At 37.0% G+C, this 15,094-nt stretch overlaps 1 protein-coding gene across 1 annotated transcript in view; it reads left to right on the forward strand.

The window, feature by feature from the left end:
• Positions 1 to 2,138: 2,138 nt before the first annotated feature.
• Positions 2,139 to 15,094, forward strand: part of ODAD2 (outer dynein arm docking complex subunit 2) — a 73,488-nt gene continuing 60,532 nt past the window's right edge. Inside the window, 10 exon segments of the mRNA XM_085050451.1 lie at positions 2,139 to 2,280; positions 2,811 to 3,077; positions 4,242 to 4,399; positions 5,754 to 5,949; positions 6,513 to 6,619; positions 7,075 to 7,211; positions 8,229 to 8,342; positions 11,135 to 11,350; positions 12,791 to 12,903; positions 13,127 to 13,253. Coding sequence (XP_084906577.1) covers positions 2,854 to 3,077; positions 4,242 to 4,399; positions 5,754 to 5,949; positions 6,513 to 6,619; positions 7,075 to 7,211; positions 8,229 to 8,342; positions 11,135 to 11,350; positions 12,791 to 12,903; positions 13,127 to 13,253 — 1,392 coding nt within the window. The 5' untranslated portion in view covers positions 2,139 to 2,280; positions 2,811 to 2,853.

Genomic DNA, 15,094 nt, shown 5'->3' on the forward strand with positions numbered 1-15,094 from the left:
ACCAATGCAGTAACTGCAGTGATGACATGCTACAGCTGATACATGTCTGGAAGCATGCAAAAAACTACAGAGCACAGACTACAAGCAGGAACAGAAATTGTTCATATCAATTAATTATTTGCAAGACTACAACTCTCTGTGAAATATGTTTCAAATTTAATATCAGATTCAAAAACTGCTTTGGAAAAAGGAAGAGGATGGGGGCCAAAATATAGAGAAAATATTCTAACTCAGAAAATGTGAGTAAAATCTGTGGAAGAAAAGTAGCTGTTGAAAATAAGGTAAAGGACCAACGTTTGTACAAGAAAAAATACACACAAACTAGTCATACAAACTGAGGTTATAAATTAAACATGGTGGTTTCTAGCCTTCAGAGGAGTTAGAGCAGTCTTCCTAGGAGTACTGCTATGCTACAAACTGTACATTTGCCAGCCACAAAGAAAAAAGTGGAAAACCTCTGACTCTTGAGCATCCAGAGGCATTGCTACTAATACAAGATCCCAGCAGCATTCCTCCCTGCTGGCTTGCAGGATATATTCTGCTTTTTCATTTTTCGACTTACCTGTTCTCACAGAAAGTTCCACTGGTAACTAAGCCTAAGCTAGTTACCAAAGCTCCTTTTATGGCCCGTGGAGATGCATAGCCTTTGAGGGCACACCATCCCATTTATCTTTGCCATTGAAATAGCTTTTCTTCTTGCTGTTCAGTGGAACAGAGTGATCTCATTTAGGAATTCTATTTCTTACTCCACCGACTTCTTGCTTAAAATACTCAGCTCTGTGTGAAAACTCACTGTCTTCACTCCCCACCACCCATGGCAGGGATACTTTTATTCCCTTTCACATTTTGTTTCTTGCACCTTCTGCCCTCAAAATCAATTTTATAAGAGTCATTACTTCAGTAAAATGAAGAGATTTAATCCCTTCTGGAAATGCATTCATATATAGTATTACACACAGAAAATAAAAATCCATTGTCTTAATCAGGCTTTTAACTAAAAAATGGTCTTTCAGTTTCACCTAATGAAATTAGTAATTTTCTATCTTCTCTAAGTGAAGCAAGTGAAACAAGCAAAGCTAATGCTATTCTTAAACCATTACTGTGCAGACTACATGTACGTATACATAGTTACTGCTTGAAAGTTTCAGTAAGTAAAAATGTAGTATGGACAATCATCTCCGTGAAGAAAAGTGTATTAATTACTTTTATTCTTTGAGATACACCCCACATACATTCCATGGCCTTCCTCATTATGAGAGGCTTCTTACCCAGCTGAGTTCTCGGTAAAATAACCCTTGGCTATGTTGACTCTATGGGTTGGAAGTGGGGTACTTCTGCTGGACTGTTGTTGAAAGGATTATTTTCGTGTGCCTTCAGAAGGACACATACACTGGAATGCTGACCATAGCTTCCTAACATCAGTGTTCAGCAGACAGCCATTACTTCCTAGGTCAAATCTAAGTCCAATTTTTATCATCTGATAGGTGTTTTGATGGACACAAAGAACTGAAGAGGTAATTTACAAGTGGGAAGGGAAGTCAGGGAATATAGTTCTTGTTGGCTCGGTGGTAAGGGAGATGAGACGATGAGTTCAGTAGGAACTTCCTAACAAAAATTTATCCAGAGTGATGGCTCATTCAACAACATATGGATTGATAATAGGAATGGGAGAACTGTATAAATGTCCATTCTTTGTTTGGGGCTGTCTATTTGTGTGTGTACAGTGCCGTGGTGTCCTCAGTTAGTGAAAGGACTTCATTCACTGGCACTGCCCATACCCATTGCCTTTCCTTCTTTCAAGAAACGCTAATTACACTTTACATTTTCTTTAACAATAAAGCATTTCAAGCACGATCTGTCACACTGCCTCAAGAACTAGAAGTGGTCAATCTTAACCTTTATTAATAAAAGCTGTTTCCCTGTAACCGCTGACAGCCAGGGAAAGGTATAAGCTGTACCGGCTAAAATTCAAGCTAAAAACCACTCGGCGGTCTGCCTTTAACCTCTGGTGCACGGTAACTCTAGTTCCTGCATTATTTAACTCCTCGCCAGAAGCGTGCAGCCTGCTCTAAGGGTTCAAATGTCGCTCCCTTTCTCCTCCTCTGAGCACTGTCGCCGGGCCGCGGCGGCTCTGCTGTCCCGGTAACGCCGGCCCGGCCCGTCCCCACGGCAACGCCGCCGGCCATGGCGGGACGCTGCGCGCCGGGCCCGGGGCGAGTGAGAGCAGAACATCGGGCGGGCTCCCTGTGACCCCCGGGCTCCGCTGTGTCCCGGGGCGAGGTGAGGGCCGAACGTGGGGCGGGCTCCCTATGACCCCCGGGCTCCCTGCTCTGGGCTCTCGGCTCCGGCACCGCCGCTGCCCCCCAGCCGCTGCCCCGCGCTCCCCACACGGCCCAGGCCGCCCCGGGCATGGCGCACCTCCGCCGGCGGCCCTCGGCCTCCCCGCGCTGCTCAGCGGGGCTGACGCCTCTGTCTCCGCCGTTCAGGGAAACTGCCGGGGGCCATGGGGGTCGTGTCAGTCCCCAGGGGGGTTTAACAACAGTATCCTTGTGTTACAGCCGCAACAGAGGCCTTGTGCTGTCGGCTGCCAGAATTTCTAATAGCGCCAGGAATTAAGATGAAATAATCAGTGTTTGCACCTGATTTCCCAATTCCTTTAAAATTTGCGAGTGGGCTTCATCAAGTCCTCCTCCCCTTCTTCAGGGATTGAAATGAGTTAAAAGCATGTAATCGTTCCTAGATAGGTTTATTTCATAGCAGCCACAGCGTATGCAACCATTTGAGAGCTTCGTTTGGTCATTCTGTGACAGGGTCTCGTCGCCAAGGTGGGCTCCGGTGACACTGACCAAGACCATGGGAGTGGCATTGACGAGAGCGGCTCAGTGGACTGCTGCTGGCTCTGGAACTGGGACACTTGAAATCACCCCTTTGAACGAATCCCTTTTAAATCAAATTATTAAGTTTGCAGAGGACTTCAGCAATAAGTATCCTCAGGAAGCAGCGTTTGTCTTCAGAGAGCCGCTTGAGTGGAAAACGCAGTTGGACTCTTCAGCGTTTCGAGAGGGTTATGAGATCAAGTAAGTCTGAATTGCACTGTGTTTTCAAATGCAGAAGGTGAATTATGAAGCAAAATTGCCCGCATTTACCATTAAGAAAACCTTAGTGTATTTAAGAGGCTGAAGTTGCTGAGAGTTTTGTTCATATGTATTGAAAATTTTGAAGTAAAATTCGTTGAGTGTAAAAACTTGCTTTCTGAGAGTTTAAGACAATTCTGTCCTGTTTGTGATTCAGCAGACCTGTTTAGCTAGTGATCTATACAACTTGCTCTTGTCTGTTCCTGAGATGTTTTACAACATGTGTCTAACAGTGATTAACTGTATCGTTTTTCTTTGTATTTGGGAGTTGCTCCTGTGTGGTGGGTTGGCCTTGGCTGGTTGCCAGGTGTCCACTGAGCTGCTCCTCCTACACTGGACAGGGGAGAAAAGTACAGTGAAAGGCCCATGGGTTGAGATAAGGACAGGAAGAGATCACTGACCAGTTACTGTCATCAGCAAACCTGACTTGAGTCACAGAAATTAATTCAATTTACTGCCAATCAAAAGTCAGAGTAAGGTAATGAGAAATAAACACAAATCTTAAAAACCTTCCACCTTCCTCCGGCACCTACCTCTTCCCAAGCTCAACTTCACTCCTGATTTTCTCTACTTCCACACCCCTGAGTGGCACAAAGGGACAGGGCATGAGGGTAGAGGTCAGTTTTTTACATGTTTTTCTCTGATGTTTCTTCCTCCTCACATTCTTCTGCTCCAGCATGGAGTCCTTCCCACAGGACAGTCCTTTATGAATTTCTCCAATGTGAGTCCTTCCCAAATGCTTCAGGTCTCCAGTGTGGATCCCTTCCATGGGGTGCAGTCCATCAGGAACAAGCTGCTCCAGTGTGGATGTCTCTCAGGGTCCCAAGTCCTGCCAGCAAACCTGCTCCAGCATGGTCTCCTTTCTCCATAGGTCCATGGGTCCTTCCAGGAGCCTTCTCCAGTGTGGCATCCCCAGTGTGGAGTCACAGTCTTCTTTGGGCCTATCCACCTGCTGATGTGCTGTGAATAAACTAGTTTACCTTGGAAATCTTCTGAAACACAGTTTAAAGAGATTGTATATATTTTATCATGTGATGCTTGAATAACATTCAAGATTTTTCTCAATTAAAGTTCTTATTTTAAAAATGTATAATTTAATTTTTCTAGTGAAGCAGCTGTTCAGTCTGCAGCCAAAGGTAAAGATGGCCAACCATTGCTTACCCTCTCGGCATCGACTCTCAAAGTTCGCAGTTTTGACCAGCTGTCCCGTTTGCTACGAATTGCTAAGGAAAAAAACTTAAAGGAAGCACAGGCATGCCTTGAAGGTTTTCTTTCTTTTTTTTTTTTTCTCTCTTCTTTCTTGAGAAGTATATGTCTTCTTCTTCAATTCATGTTCATGGAATGTTCAGGAGGGTAGATATGCCTTCATTTTAAGTATGTGAGAAGGTGTTAATTCATGAAGGTGGCTAAAAGTGCTGATCCAGAATGTAATGGAGTTTCTATTTCTTCTTTTATTTATACAAAAATCTGGAATAAAGTTAACATAAAACTGTTGAATCTCATATACAAATTCATGTATACCGAGTATATATGTATATATATACAGCTATTGCAATAGATAATAGGCTTAAGATTTGGAAAAAAATAATGTTTTATTTGAGGCTAATAACAGTTATCCCATGTTTGTAGTTAATGACTCCTTTGAAATGTTACATCCTTTAAAGACAGCCAAAGTAAAAAAAATATGCTTAACGCATTCTTACCTGTACATGGTTCACTGTGAGCACTTCCAGATTCCTTCTCACAACTGCTTTAAAATGCAAGTATGAGTACTTCCACTGTGTCATCTTCAAGTCCTGAGTTTTCAAACTGACTAGACTCTTGGTATGCTAAACTGGGTATCCTTCTCCTACCTGGAGGTAGAAGAAATCAACGATACTCTTTGGTAATATTAATAGAAATTGCATCTACATTAATAAAGTATAAATGCTCACAGTGGATCAAGCTTCAGAGCCATTTCATCATGGATCCTGTCACTGATCACCATGAATATTAGGGAAAAATAATATGAACAGTGTATCATTCAGAGCCATTCACAGATTCATGGGACTTCATTTGCAGGAACAGAGCAAAAGGGTTTTGTGAAACACATTGATATGCAGTTATGTCACTGTTTACCAAGAGGAACAGCTGGCATAGCTGAGGAAGTAATGGGGCCATTGGGAATGCTGCTAGAAAAGCTTAAAGATGTTCTTTAACACTAAATCGTATTTCCAAAATGATCAATTTTCAGTGAGTTAAGCCCATTGATTTCCTGTTTTGGAAATCAGCCAGGCATATTTTTGGATTGGGGGACTATTGATAAAGGGAACTATTTAATATTCACCTCTTGTCTGAATGAATCTTAATCTTTGCTTTGAAAAACAATTAATTTGTTAAGAAAAAAATTCTTTTTTTTCTTAATGTTTTCATATTCTTCAAAGTACATTTCAAATTACAGTAGAGGGATATGAAAGAGTACATCATACAGTAATGTTTGATGAATAGCTATGCACATTATAAACTTTCTATTGTAAATTAATAGCCTCAAAATCAGTGAGCAATTGAAATAAAAAAATTGTTTTATCTGATAATTTAAAACATAGTAGCACATTACATGATTCTGTTTCACATTTACAGCTAACAGAGATCCTATAGTGAAAATTCTTGGCCCTGAATATGGGACTGTGGAAGGAGAAGATAAGTCCATCTTGCATTTATTTGACAAAGTGAAAAAAGAATCTGATATTGAAACAGAATTGAAAATGAAAATCGCTCTTCTTCTTCATCAGCTGGATTTGCAACTGCTTAATAGTTCTTTGAAACAAATTTCACAGTAAGTGCATTTCAAATAGAAGCTAAGCATCTCAGCTAGTGCATTTTTTTGTTTTATTGTTAAGTCAGATTGGTTTCAACCCACAACATGTGTTTTTGGTGTAACAAAGAAATTTTTTGAAATAACTTTCACTGTTCACTAAGGTAATGAAACCCTATTTTTTCCTGAAAATTCTTCTGTAGGTGTGGATATGCAAGTGTGTGCCCACAAGTGTGGGGTTTTTATTGCACATGTTTTGCATTTTGTTAGCAAATTGAAGTCATTTGTACAAACAACAAAGTCATAGTTAAATATTTTCAAGGAACTGTTTATTTCTTCATGGAAGTGTATTAAGTATTATATTGAGAATGTTGCATATTTACAAGGACTTACATTAGGTATGGAACTAAAATTTCACTAACGTATAAATAAAATTAAGAAGATGGAATATAACCCATTTTCATGTTTTTATTGCTTCTATTAAGACTCAATATAAAGGAAAAGAATTGTGTAATATTCTCTTCAATACTCTCAGTACATATTTTTCAATTAATACATACTGGATCATTTTCTATTAATTGCAGAGATGTAAGACTAAATCCAGCTGCTGTAAATAATGAAGTGAATCTTCTCAAGAATTTCTCTGGGAAAGGAGAACATACTGTACTGGAATCACTGGAATATACATCAGGTGCAAATCTAATCCTATCTCACATTTACATAGACCTTTGTTAAAGTATTTGATTTCTATGTGAAATTTTTGGAATTTATTTCAATACTATATTTGAAGTGTTTATTTCTATCTTAAAGTTATAAAGTAAAATAAAAAGTATTTTTCAATAAGCAGTGGTGTTCCTCAGCCTTTACATACAGAAATAATCTCCCAGATATATGAATATCTTCAATGGAAGTAGAGGAAGAGAAATGAATCCCTGATCCTGAAAAGTGCTAAGCATAGTTAAAGTTCTTGGTTGGATTGGGCCACGGGTTACAGAGTTTCGTGTGATTAATACTTAACAGTATGAATTCTTAAGAGTAAGGTAATGTTTTTGGAAATTGATTTGCATACGTGCAATATTAATCATCAAGCATAACTATTAAAATATTTTTAAACTGGATAAAAACACTAATGCTAATTGATTACAGATTACATGTTCTCTAATGGATGCCGAGCTCCTCCCTGGAGACAAGTGCATGGAGAAATTTGTTATTTAGTCATCAAACCACATGACACTGATCCTTTCTGTATCACTTGCAGCACAGCAGGAGTATTTTTAAATGGAGTAAGTAATAGTAAAGGATACCATTGAGTAATGAATATTTTTATGTGCTAAAATCAAATCTCAGTCATGTTTAGGGTAGTTTTATTGGGGCTGTAAGACCTGCAGAGCTAGTGTTTTGGTACAGAAGGGGAAGCCATAGTAATAAATGTATGCTAGTTTTCTTATTTTTTCTAGTTTTTTTATGTTTTAAGTGCTTTTTCTGTAAGTTTCATACTAGGAGTGTATTGTGCACTCTTTGCTAGCACTGTTTGATTAGTCTTTAAGTAACAGTTGTTCACACTATTCCTATTTAACGGTACTTTGGGACTCAGTGCCTCTCTAGTGTCTCATTGATCTTGATCTGAGGTGTGCTATTATTATGTGGAGCTAGTAGAGCTTGCTTTGGTCTTTTTATAAATGATAAGCAGTTCCTGCTTCTTTCAGCAGAAGCTTTTTAGAAATTACTTCTCTCTTTTCTCCTTTTCATTTTGATTAACTTTTTCCTCTCAGATGGGTTTTATTTAGACCCTTACATGCGTTAAATGGTGACCAGAGCTTTTACATTCATTTTGAAGGCAGGCTGATGTCTGTCAGGCATAACTCCACAAATTGATTTCCTAAGAGTTCAAAAATCCAGGGAAATTTTGACTTGGCACATTTTTAATATGTGAAGCTCAGGTCAAGTTATTTTCTGTGCCTTTTAGACATCTGCCATACTGCACAGGAAGCTCATATTTACTTGATTGTTTGCCATAAGCCATAAATTCTTTTCAGTGCAGCAGCACAAGCTACAATTAACTGATGGTTATTGCCTGCAAATTTCTGTGTAAGATCTTCATCATCTGTTGGGGTCCATGGAGATGATCCATGTGTCTTTATGAAACATTTTTGAAGTTGGGTCAACTCTGCTGGGCATGAGACTTTATCTAATTTATTACAATATGACCTTGGTGCTCTTTTGCACTATTTTATGATGCAGATTAAATTGCCTGTGTAAGGCACAACTATTAACAATTTAAAATGTTTTTTTTTTTAAAGGGTGAGCAGAAGGGTAAAGATATTGACTATGAAAGGAAAAGTGAGCTATATAAAGACATAGTCACATTTTTAAGGACAAAATCACCTAGATTTGCAGAAAATATGGCTAAACAGGTATGTATTTATTGATATTGGGTGCACTTCTTTGTGCAAATGTACATTGGTAAGAATTACGTTGTTAACCTGGCTGAACATTTCTGTTCTTTATCAAAGATAAATCTATGGTTAAATGAAGACTTTTAAAGACTGGAGTGCTTTTAAAATTATTTGTTTCACTTTCTAATAAATATGTTTCTTTTGTAAATTGCAAATAATACACTATTTCATGTATTGTCCTATCATACTTTTTGGTGGGGTTTGATCCAACATGTGAGGTCAGCTTCTAATTTTGCATGAAATGTTTTGCCTCTCTTCTGTTCTTTATGGAGCAGTGGAAATGTTAGAACAGGAAAATATGTGTATGGAAAAGGTCAGCTTTTTATGACAGTATTTTTCTGTGATCCAAACCACTTAAATTTTTATTTTCATTCCTTATAACCCAAACATAAATAATTGCGCAACTTTTCTTATGAGAACTGCCTGATTTAAATATCAGAGCTGAAAGTTAAGCATCTAGCTTACACACTATGTCTCGTTTCAGACACTGTAAAATGCAAGTGTTTTGGCTTTTATTTAGAGCTCTATAGTAGCTGGAATCACACAGTACCAATACCGTTTTAGTTGTTTCATTGTTCCTGATAAAACTATTTTTAATAGATTTCTAGTATTGCTTTAACAGTTTAACTTGGTGGTAAAATTCATTACAGGCCAAAACCTGTCAAGAGCTTTATTGTGGTTATTTATATACAATTTTAATTATTGCAAGAAGGAAGTTATTAACAGGGAAAATTTCTTATCCTTTACTTCTGGTTTTCTGGGATGTAGGGCTGATATAATTTTTTTTTGAGATACACATATTTGACAGTTTTGAAAGAAAAGAGCATTCCAAGTTGTACACATAAATACAGTAACTTATATTAACAGTAGTGGAGTTGTGAGTTGTTCTGTTTGAAAGGGTGGTAAATTCCAAATTTTTAAATTTATCTCATAGGCAAGTATTTTTTAAATGTTATACTTGCATATTGGTTTACAGTTCATAGATAGGACAACATATGAATGTTTTTAGACTTTGGTTTAATGTATTTGCAGTGATTTGGCTTCATTTGATGCTCATGAAAGGTAAAATATGGTAATATTTTTTTTTCATTTCTACTCTTAAATGTTACCATAGATTAATGTTACTATTGACAATAGAGCAAATGTGCCTTTATTTACTAGTTTTCTGCCCTTAAAAAGATATTGTAACTATTGAAGAAATGTGTACACTTATTCAATAAGAGCAAATAAATAGAATTTATTATGTTTTCCTTTACTTTTAATATAAATCAAACCCTTGGTGTTCCCTGGCTGTGTAAAGAAGTTTATGCAGAAGAGTATACATTATACTTTTTAATGGTTTAGAAATTTTGTATCATCTTGCCTTGCTGAAGAGCTGGTTTAGTACATTCTACTTTCTAAAACTAGAATTTAAGCAAATTAATACTGTAGAGCTGCAGAGCTTTTATACCTGAGGGAAAATCTCTGCTCTAGAACTATAAAATGCAGAGGAAATCTGTATTTCCAAGTTTGCCTAAATTAAGTAAAATATGAGTGGAAACAGTTTTGATTTATTTTCTGAGGAGAGGAGGGCTTCAAAAAGCTCATTACATGCACATATATTGCAAAACCAATTAACTTTTATAATATCTGCCTGGCCTTCCTTAAGCTAATGTTCAGAATTGCTGTGTTGGCATATAGTGCTGTAGCAAACATACTTTTTAAAGTGTGCTTAACTGATCAAGCTACAGCACCAATTCCCCTCTGATTTATCTAGTTTATCATGTGCTAAATTGTCTTGTCTAGAGTACATTTTCAGAATGAGAGAATTAGCATGAGTTAGTTTGGAATTAGACACTTGAGTTGGCAAGGCTTCAACAGCCGATTCTCATCAGGGACCAGTTGAAAACAGACCCTACTGTGACAGTCTCCTTAAAACTGCCTTGAATCAGCCTCATAAAGAAATGTCTTCACCTATCTGCTAGTGACAGCTGCAATAACAATAATAATAATAAGTAACTATCATATGTTGACTTTCCTGTGAAAATTGAATGTGTTCCAATAGAGAATGAGAGCTGACAAGAGTCCTTTCTCTTCTGTATATTATTGATCAGCCATGGTACTAGACACTGACAGCTGAAGAATTGGTCGGTGCCACTCTGCTCCATTCTTGTATGTGACTTGTGCAGCAATGTTTTGTCCTGAGAGACAGAAGATGAAAAAAATTAAATGGAATGTGTTTATATTAATTCTAAACTATATCAAATTAAATTACTTGGAACTGAAGTCTAGGAGTTTATGATAGCCTATTTTCAGTTTTATGTTCATTACTTTTTTGTGGGAATTTTTTTGTAAATCCTTTATGCAGGGAAATAGTTTTTATGTAAATGATCCATTGAAAGCAGAATGGCTGACTTTGCAATTCTGAATCTTAAAACTCTTTTGGACCTAAGTTCTATAAAAGTGCATGTGTCACAGGCTTTTGACAAATTAGAAATCAAACAACACCAAATATTGAAGAATATCCAGGAAGTTCCAAATTTATCAACTTCATTTACTTAAAAAACTTCAATTTACACAATAACTACTACTTTCCAAATTAATGTTTTGTTCTTTAAAAGGCGATATAATTTTGTGCTTAGAATCTAACTCTACATTTAATGCATACAATTTTTAAGCACAGAGTCCTAGAATTATGCTTATAAGTTACTGTTTTAATATTCATTATTCATATAGCAATATGAGTGACAAACCATGTCTCCTTTTATTAGGAATATAGGTTTTTTAAAGAACCAGAACCCGAGAAGAATTATCAGCATGCAGAAGGTGCTACTGCTGAGGTTTCTGGCCAATCCCAGAGCTTTAATGATTTTACAGAAAAAAATGCATGTGAGAAAAACAAAAGTTCTTCACCAGGGAAGGACCAGAGGTTAAAACCATGTATGAAGTGGAAGAGTACTGGATTTTCTGCTTCCAACGGATAAGTAGTTATCTTTAAAATTGAATTTTCCTATAGATCTCTCTAAACTGTGCTAATGATTGGGCTGCATGTTGTAGGTTTCCATTATTGTTTTAAGTTAGGAGGAATAAAACAAAGCTTAGCACATGTTAATTTCCAAGGAGGGAGTTTGGGTGACCAAAGAGAGTTCTCAGGTTTTTTCTGTCATGCGACAACTTTTATGTTATTATGTCATTTCCACAGCAAGGCAGGGAAGGAGACTTGCAATCATCTGTGGTACTGGTTTTCCAGGACTGATATATCATCATATTTTTGGGTTAAAATGCCTTTTAAAGCAAGACAGAGTAGAAAACCTACTCTAAACCACATTTTCTGAGGGAGGTAAAAGAAGTCCAGGATGGAAAATCAGAATGACTCTTGCTTATTCCTACCACTTTTTAATGATTTCTTATTATATGAGCCACTTCTCTAGCTCTGTTTGGCAATGATATTCACTAATGAGATTATCTCAAAGTTTTGAACACCCAAATTAGAGAATACAAATATTGGATATTATTTGATTTATCTTCTGAAATCAGAACTCTGTTTTGGTTTCATGTTTCCTGATTTTGTGTTAGTGGAGGAAGGAGAATATCTGAAGAAAAGCTTTTCAATGTCATCCTACAAAAAATAGTATCTTTCTTAAGTCTGCCAATTTAACAAGTTGCAAGAAACATTTTAAGAGATTTTGGATGTGACTTATGGTTATCAATTAAAAAAAAAAATTGGCTTTCCAGAGCAAGAGCTAACCTTTTTCCACAGTCATTGTTAAAATCTAGATGTAGTGAAATTGACTGTAATAATAATATTCTTCTTTTTTTTCCTCATGACTGTGATAGTGACCAGCCCAGACTCAAAAAGACATTACTTTCACAACAAACATGGTCATTTAGGGACAAATAAGCACCAGAGGTTGTGGCCAGCTAGGACTAAGAGTTTTTCTGGAATACGAGGAAAGCATTATATGTTGTATTCAGTATGATCAAAGCAATGGAATATCTCTGTGTGTGGAAGAACTAGGCAGACCAAAACTGCCTGGAAATAAGGTGCCTAGGGGAGAAGAAATATACAGAAAATCACGTTTGGGGATGGTAAATAGGGAACAGATAGTAACTGTCTGTTCTAGAACAAAAATAAAGGGCATGAAATGAAAATGACCCCATGAAATCAGTTCAGAACAAAGGGAGAGACATCTTCATACACCACATAGCTAAGCACTTGAATTCTTTGCCAGAAGATAGCAAATTCGTTTGTTTATGTAAGTTCAAAAAGCAGCAAGAGTCATTCATTGAACTGTTCATCCATCTGAAATTGTTAATGCATGGACAATCAGGAGTTTTCTGAATCACATTATGCTGAAGAATATTCTGGAAAAAATAATTTCTGTGTTCTATTTTTTTTAAATAAACCCGAATCTGGTGGTGACGAGGCTTCAAAAAAAGACTCTGAAGAAAAAGGGAAATGTGGTACTGTACCTGTGACTACAAAAAGGAAAGCCAGTGGCAAATCTAAAACTGTTAAAATTCAGCAGACTTCAAAATGGTATGGGTTACTAATTTCTTTTTCCTTCAATATTTTTATTTTTGTTTTCCCTATCTACAGTAATTATCGCTATACTTACCATTTGGCAAAGTCAATTGTATTTTTCTATTTCCTTTCTCAGGCAGTGTTGTCATACCTGTTTAAAATGTGCTTGTCCATATTAGTTTATAATCATTTGAAATTGGTGATTCTGTTTATTTATTTTTCGCAAAATATCAAACAGCCTTGAGGATGTTGGTGAAAGTTCCTCAGAGAGTGGGGAAGATGAACAGCCTGTACGTCATCAGGAAGCAAACACCGATTTGTCGCCAGAATATTGGGCAGTTCAGAAACTTGCAAAATACGTGAAAGTAAGTAAGCATTGATAAATTGTATAAAAAATAAAAAAGTTATGTTTGAGGATATCAGACCAGTTCCTCATCCTTTCCACTTTCCTTATACTTTAGTATAGCCCTGCAATGTAGTATTTTCAAATCCTGGAACTATGTACTTTCCTATCACGCACTTTCTTTTTAATCTGCTATTTTTGGCTTATATATCCCTTTAGATTAAACCATCTGTTCAGTGTTATTTAAAACGTAAGATGGCATAATCTCTTTATTAATTATTGGGTTTCTGTTTTGCTTTTTGTATGAAACTTTCCAAGAGATTTCTTTATGTGGATAATAACTTTCAAGAGTTTTTATTAAAACTGAATAGTTGCCTGAAGTCTTTCATCAACTATGATTAATGCATGTCTGAAATAATTTTAACATGGTCTTGTGTCTGGATAGATGCTTTAGTGGACAAGAAAATGTATGATAAACAGGCATCTTCTAAAACAAACCAAAAAATGGTTTTTACACAGACTTGTTGAAAATCTTTTGGAACCTATAAATACAGATAGTTAGAATTCTGAATATGTCTGAAACAGATCAAAAACCCAACAACCCTTCACTATTCTGGAAAACTCTAATTATGTTTTTCCCTCAGGAGAAGTTCCTTTACAAGTTTGTACTGGAATTTATGTTCTGTTAAGTTGCTAATAAAAGCGCTGGCTTATTTATTTTTTTGAGTACAACTACAGAGTATACACATCCGACTGATAAAATGATGGTGTTGGCTTTTGGTACAGCAGAAAGAGTAAGTCATATGAGGAGCAGCTGAGGGAGCTGGGCTTGTTTAGCCCGGGGAAAAGGAGCCTCAGGGGTGATCTTATCACGCTCTCCAACTACTTTAAAGGAGGTTGTAACCAGGTGGGATTCAGCCTGTTCTCCCAGGAAACCAGAGACAGGACAAGAAGACATGGCCTCAAGCTGTGCCAGGGCAGGTTCAGGCTGGACATCAGGAAGAATTTTTCACTAAAAGGGTTGTAAAGCTTTAGAACGGGCAGGGAAGTGGTGGAGTTACTATCCTTGGAAGTGTTCAAGAAATGACTGGATGTGGCAGTTGGTACTGTGGTTTAGTTGACATGGTGGTGCTCAGTCAAAGGTTGGACTCCATGATCTTGAAGATTTTTTCAAACCTTTATGTTTCTGTGATTCTACAATTAAATACTTGTGAGGAATACACAAAGTTTTGGCTCTTCACAGTGCTTTTAACTATTGTAGGAGAATAACTCAGTCTTTTAAAATATATTCAGAGTACTCACACTGCTTGTTCTCGGTTCATGTCTGTGGGGACTTGCTAGTGGACCTGACAAAGAGACACAGATAAATATGGATAATCCAAGCCTGTCTACATTTATCTTTCCCAGGTTGGACCTCTATATTTTTGTTGTTTTGGCTATTGCAAATATAACTTTGAGCATGTAACTTGCTCAGCTAATCCTAATGCTGAACACAGTATGTATACATTTTGCATTATAGCATTTTTATTACTTGCATGTAATTACAGTTCAAGATGTTTTCAAACCTTCCAGTTTCCTAATAGCTTGCTTTTGTCTGTGTTGTGAAGCAACTCGTTGTACTTTTCTGAGAGCTCAGGGAAACAACCATGTTACTTTTTTGTAAAGTCCCAAGGTCCTCTTGGAGAGGATGCTTGAAACTCATTACTGTTGATGAATTTTCACTAATCTTTTAATTGGCCATTTATGTCCTACCCTCTTTGCTTACAAGGCTCTTCTCTTCTGGTTACTTAATTCTGAAATTCCCTTTCCTTTCTAGATCCTTCATATAATCATATTTAGATTTTAGTGTTGAACCTAGATCAG

The sequence above is a fragment of the Lichenostomus cassidix genome, chromosome 2 (genome assembly GCF_008360975.1).
Source record: "Lichenostomus cassidix isolate B80296 chromosome 2, HeHo_3.0, whole genome shotgun sequence".
NCBI classification, from domain to species: domain Eukaryota; kingdom Metazoa; phylum Chordata; class Aves; order Passeriformes; family Meliphagidae; genus Lichenostomus; species Lichenostomus cassidix.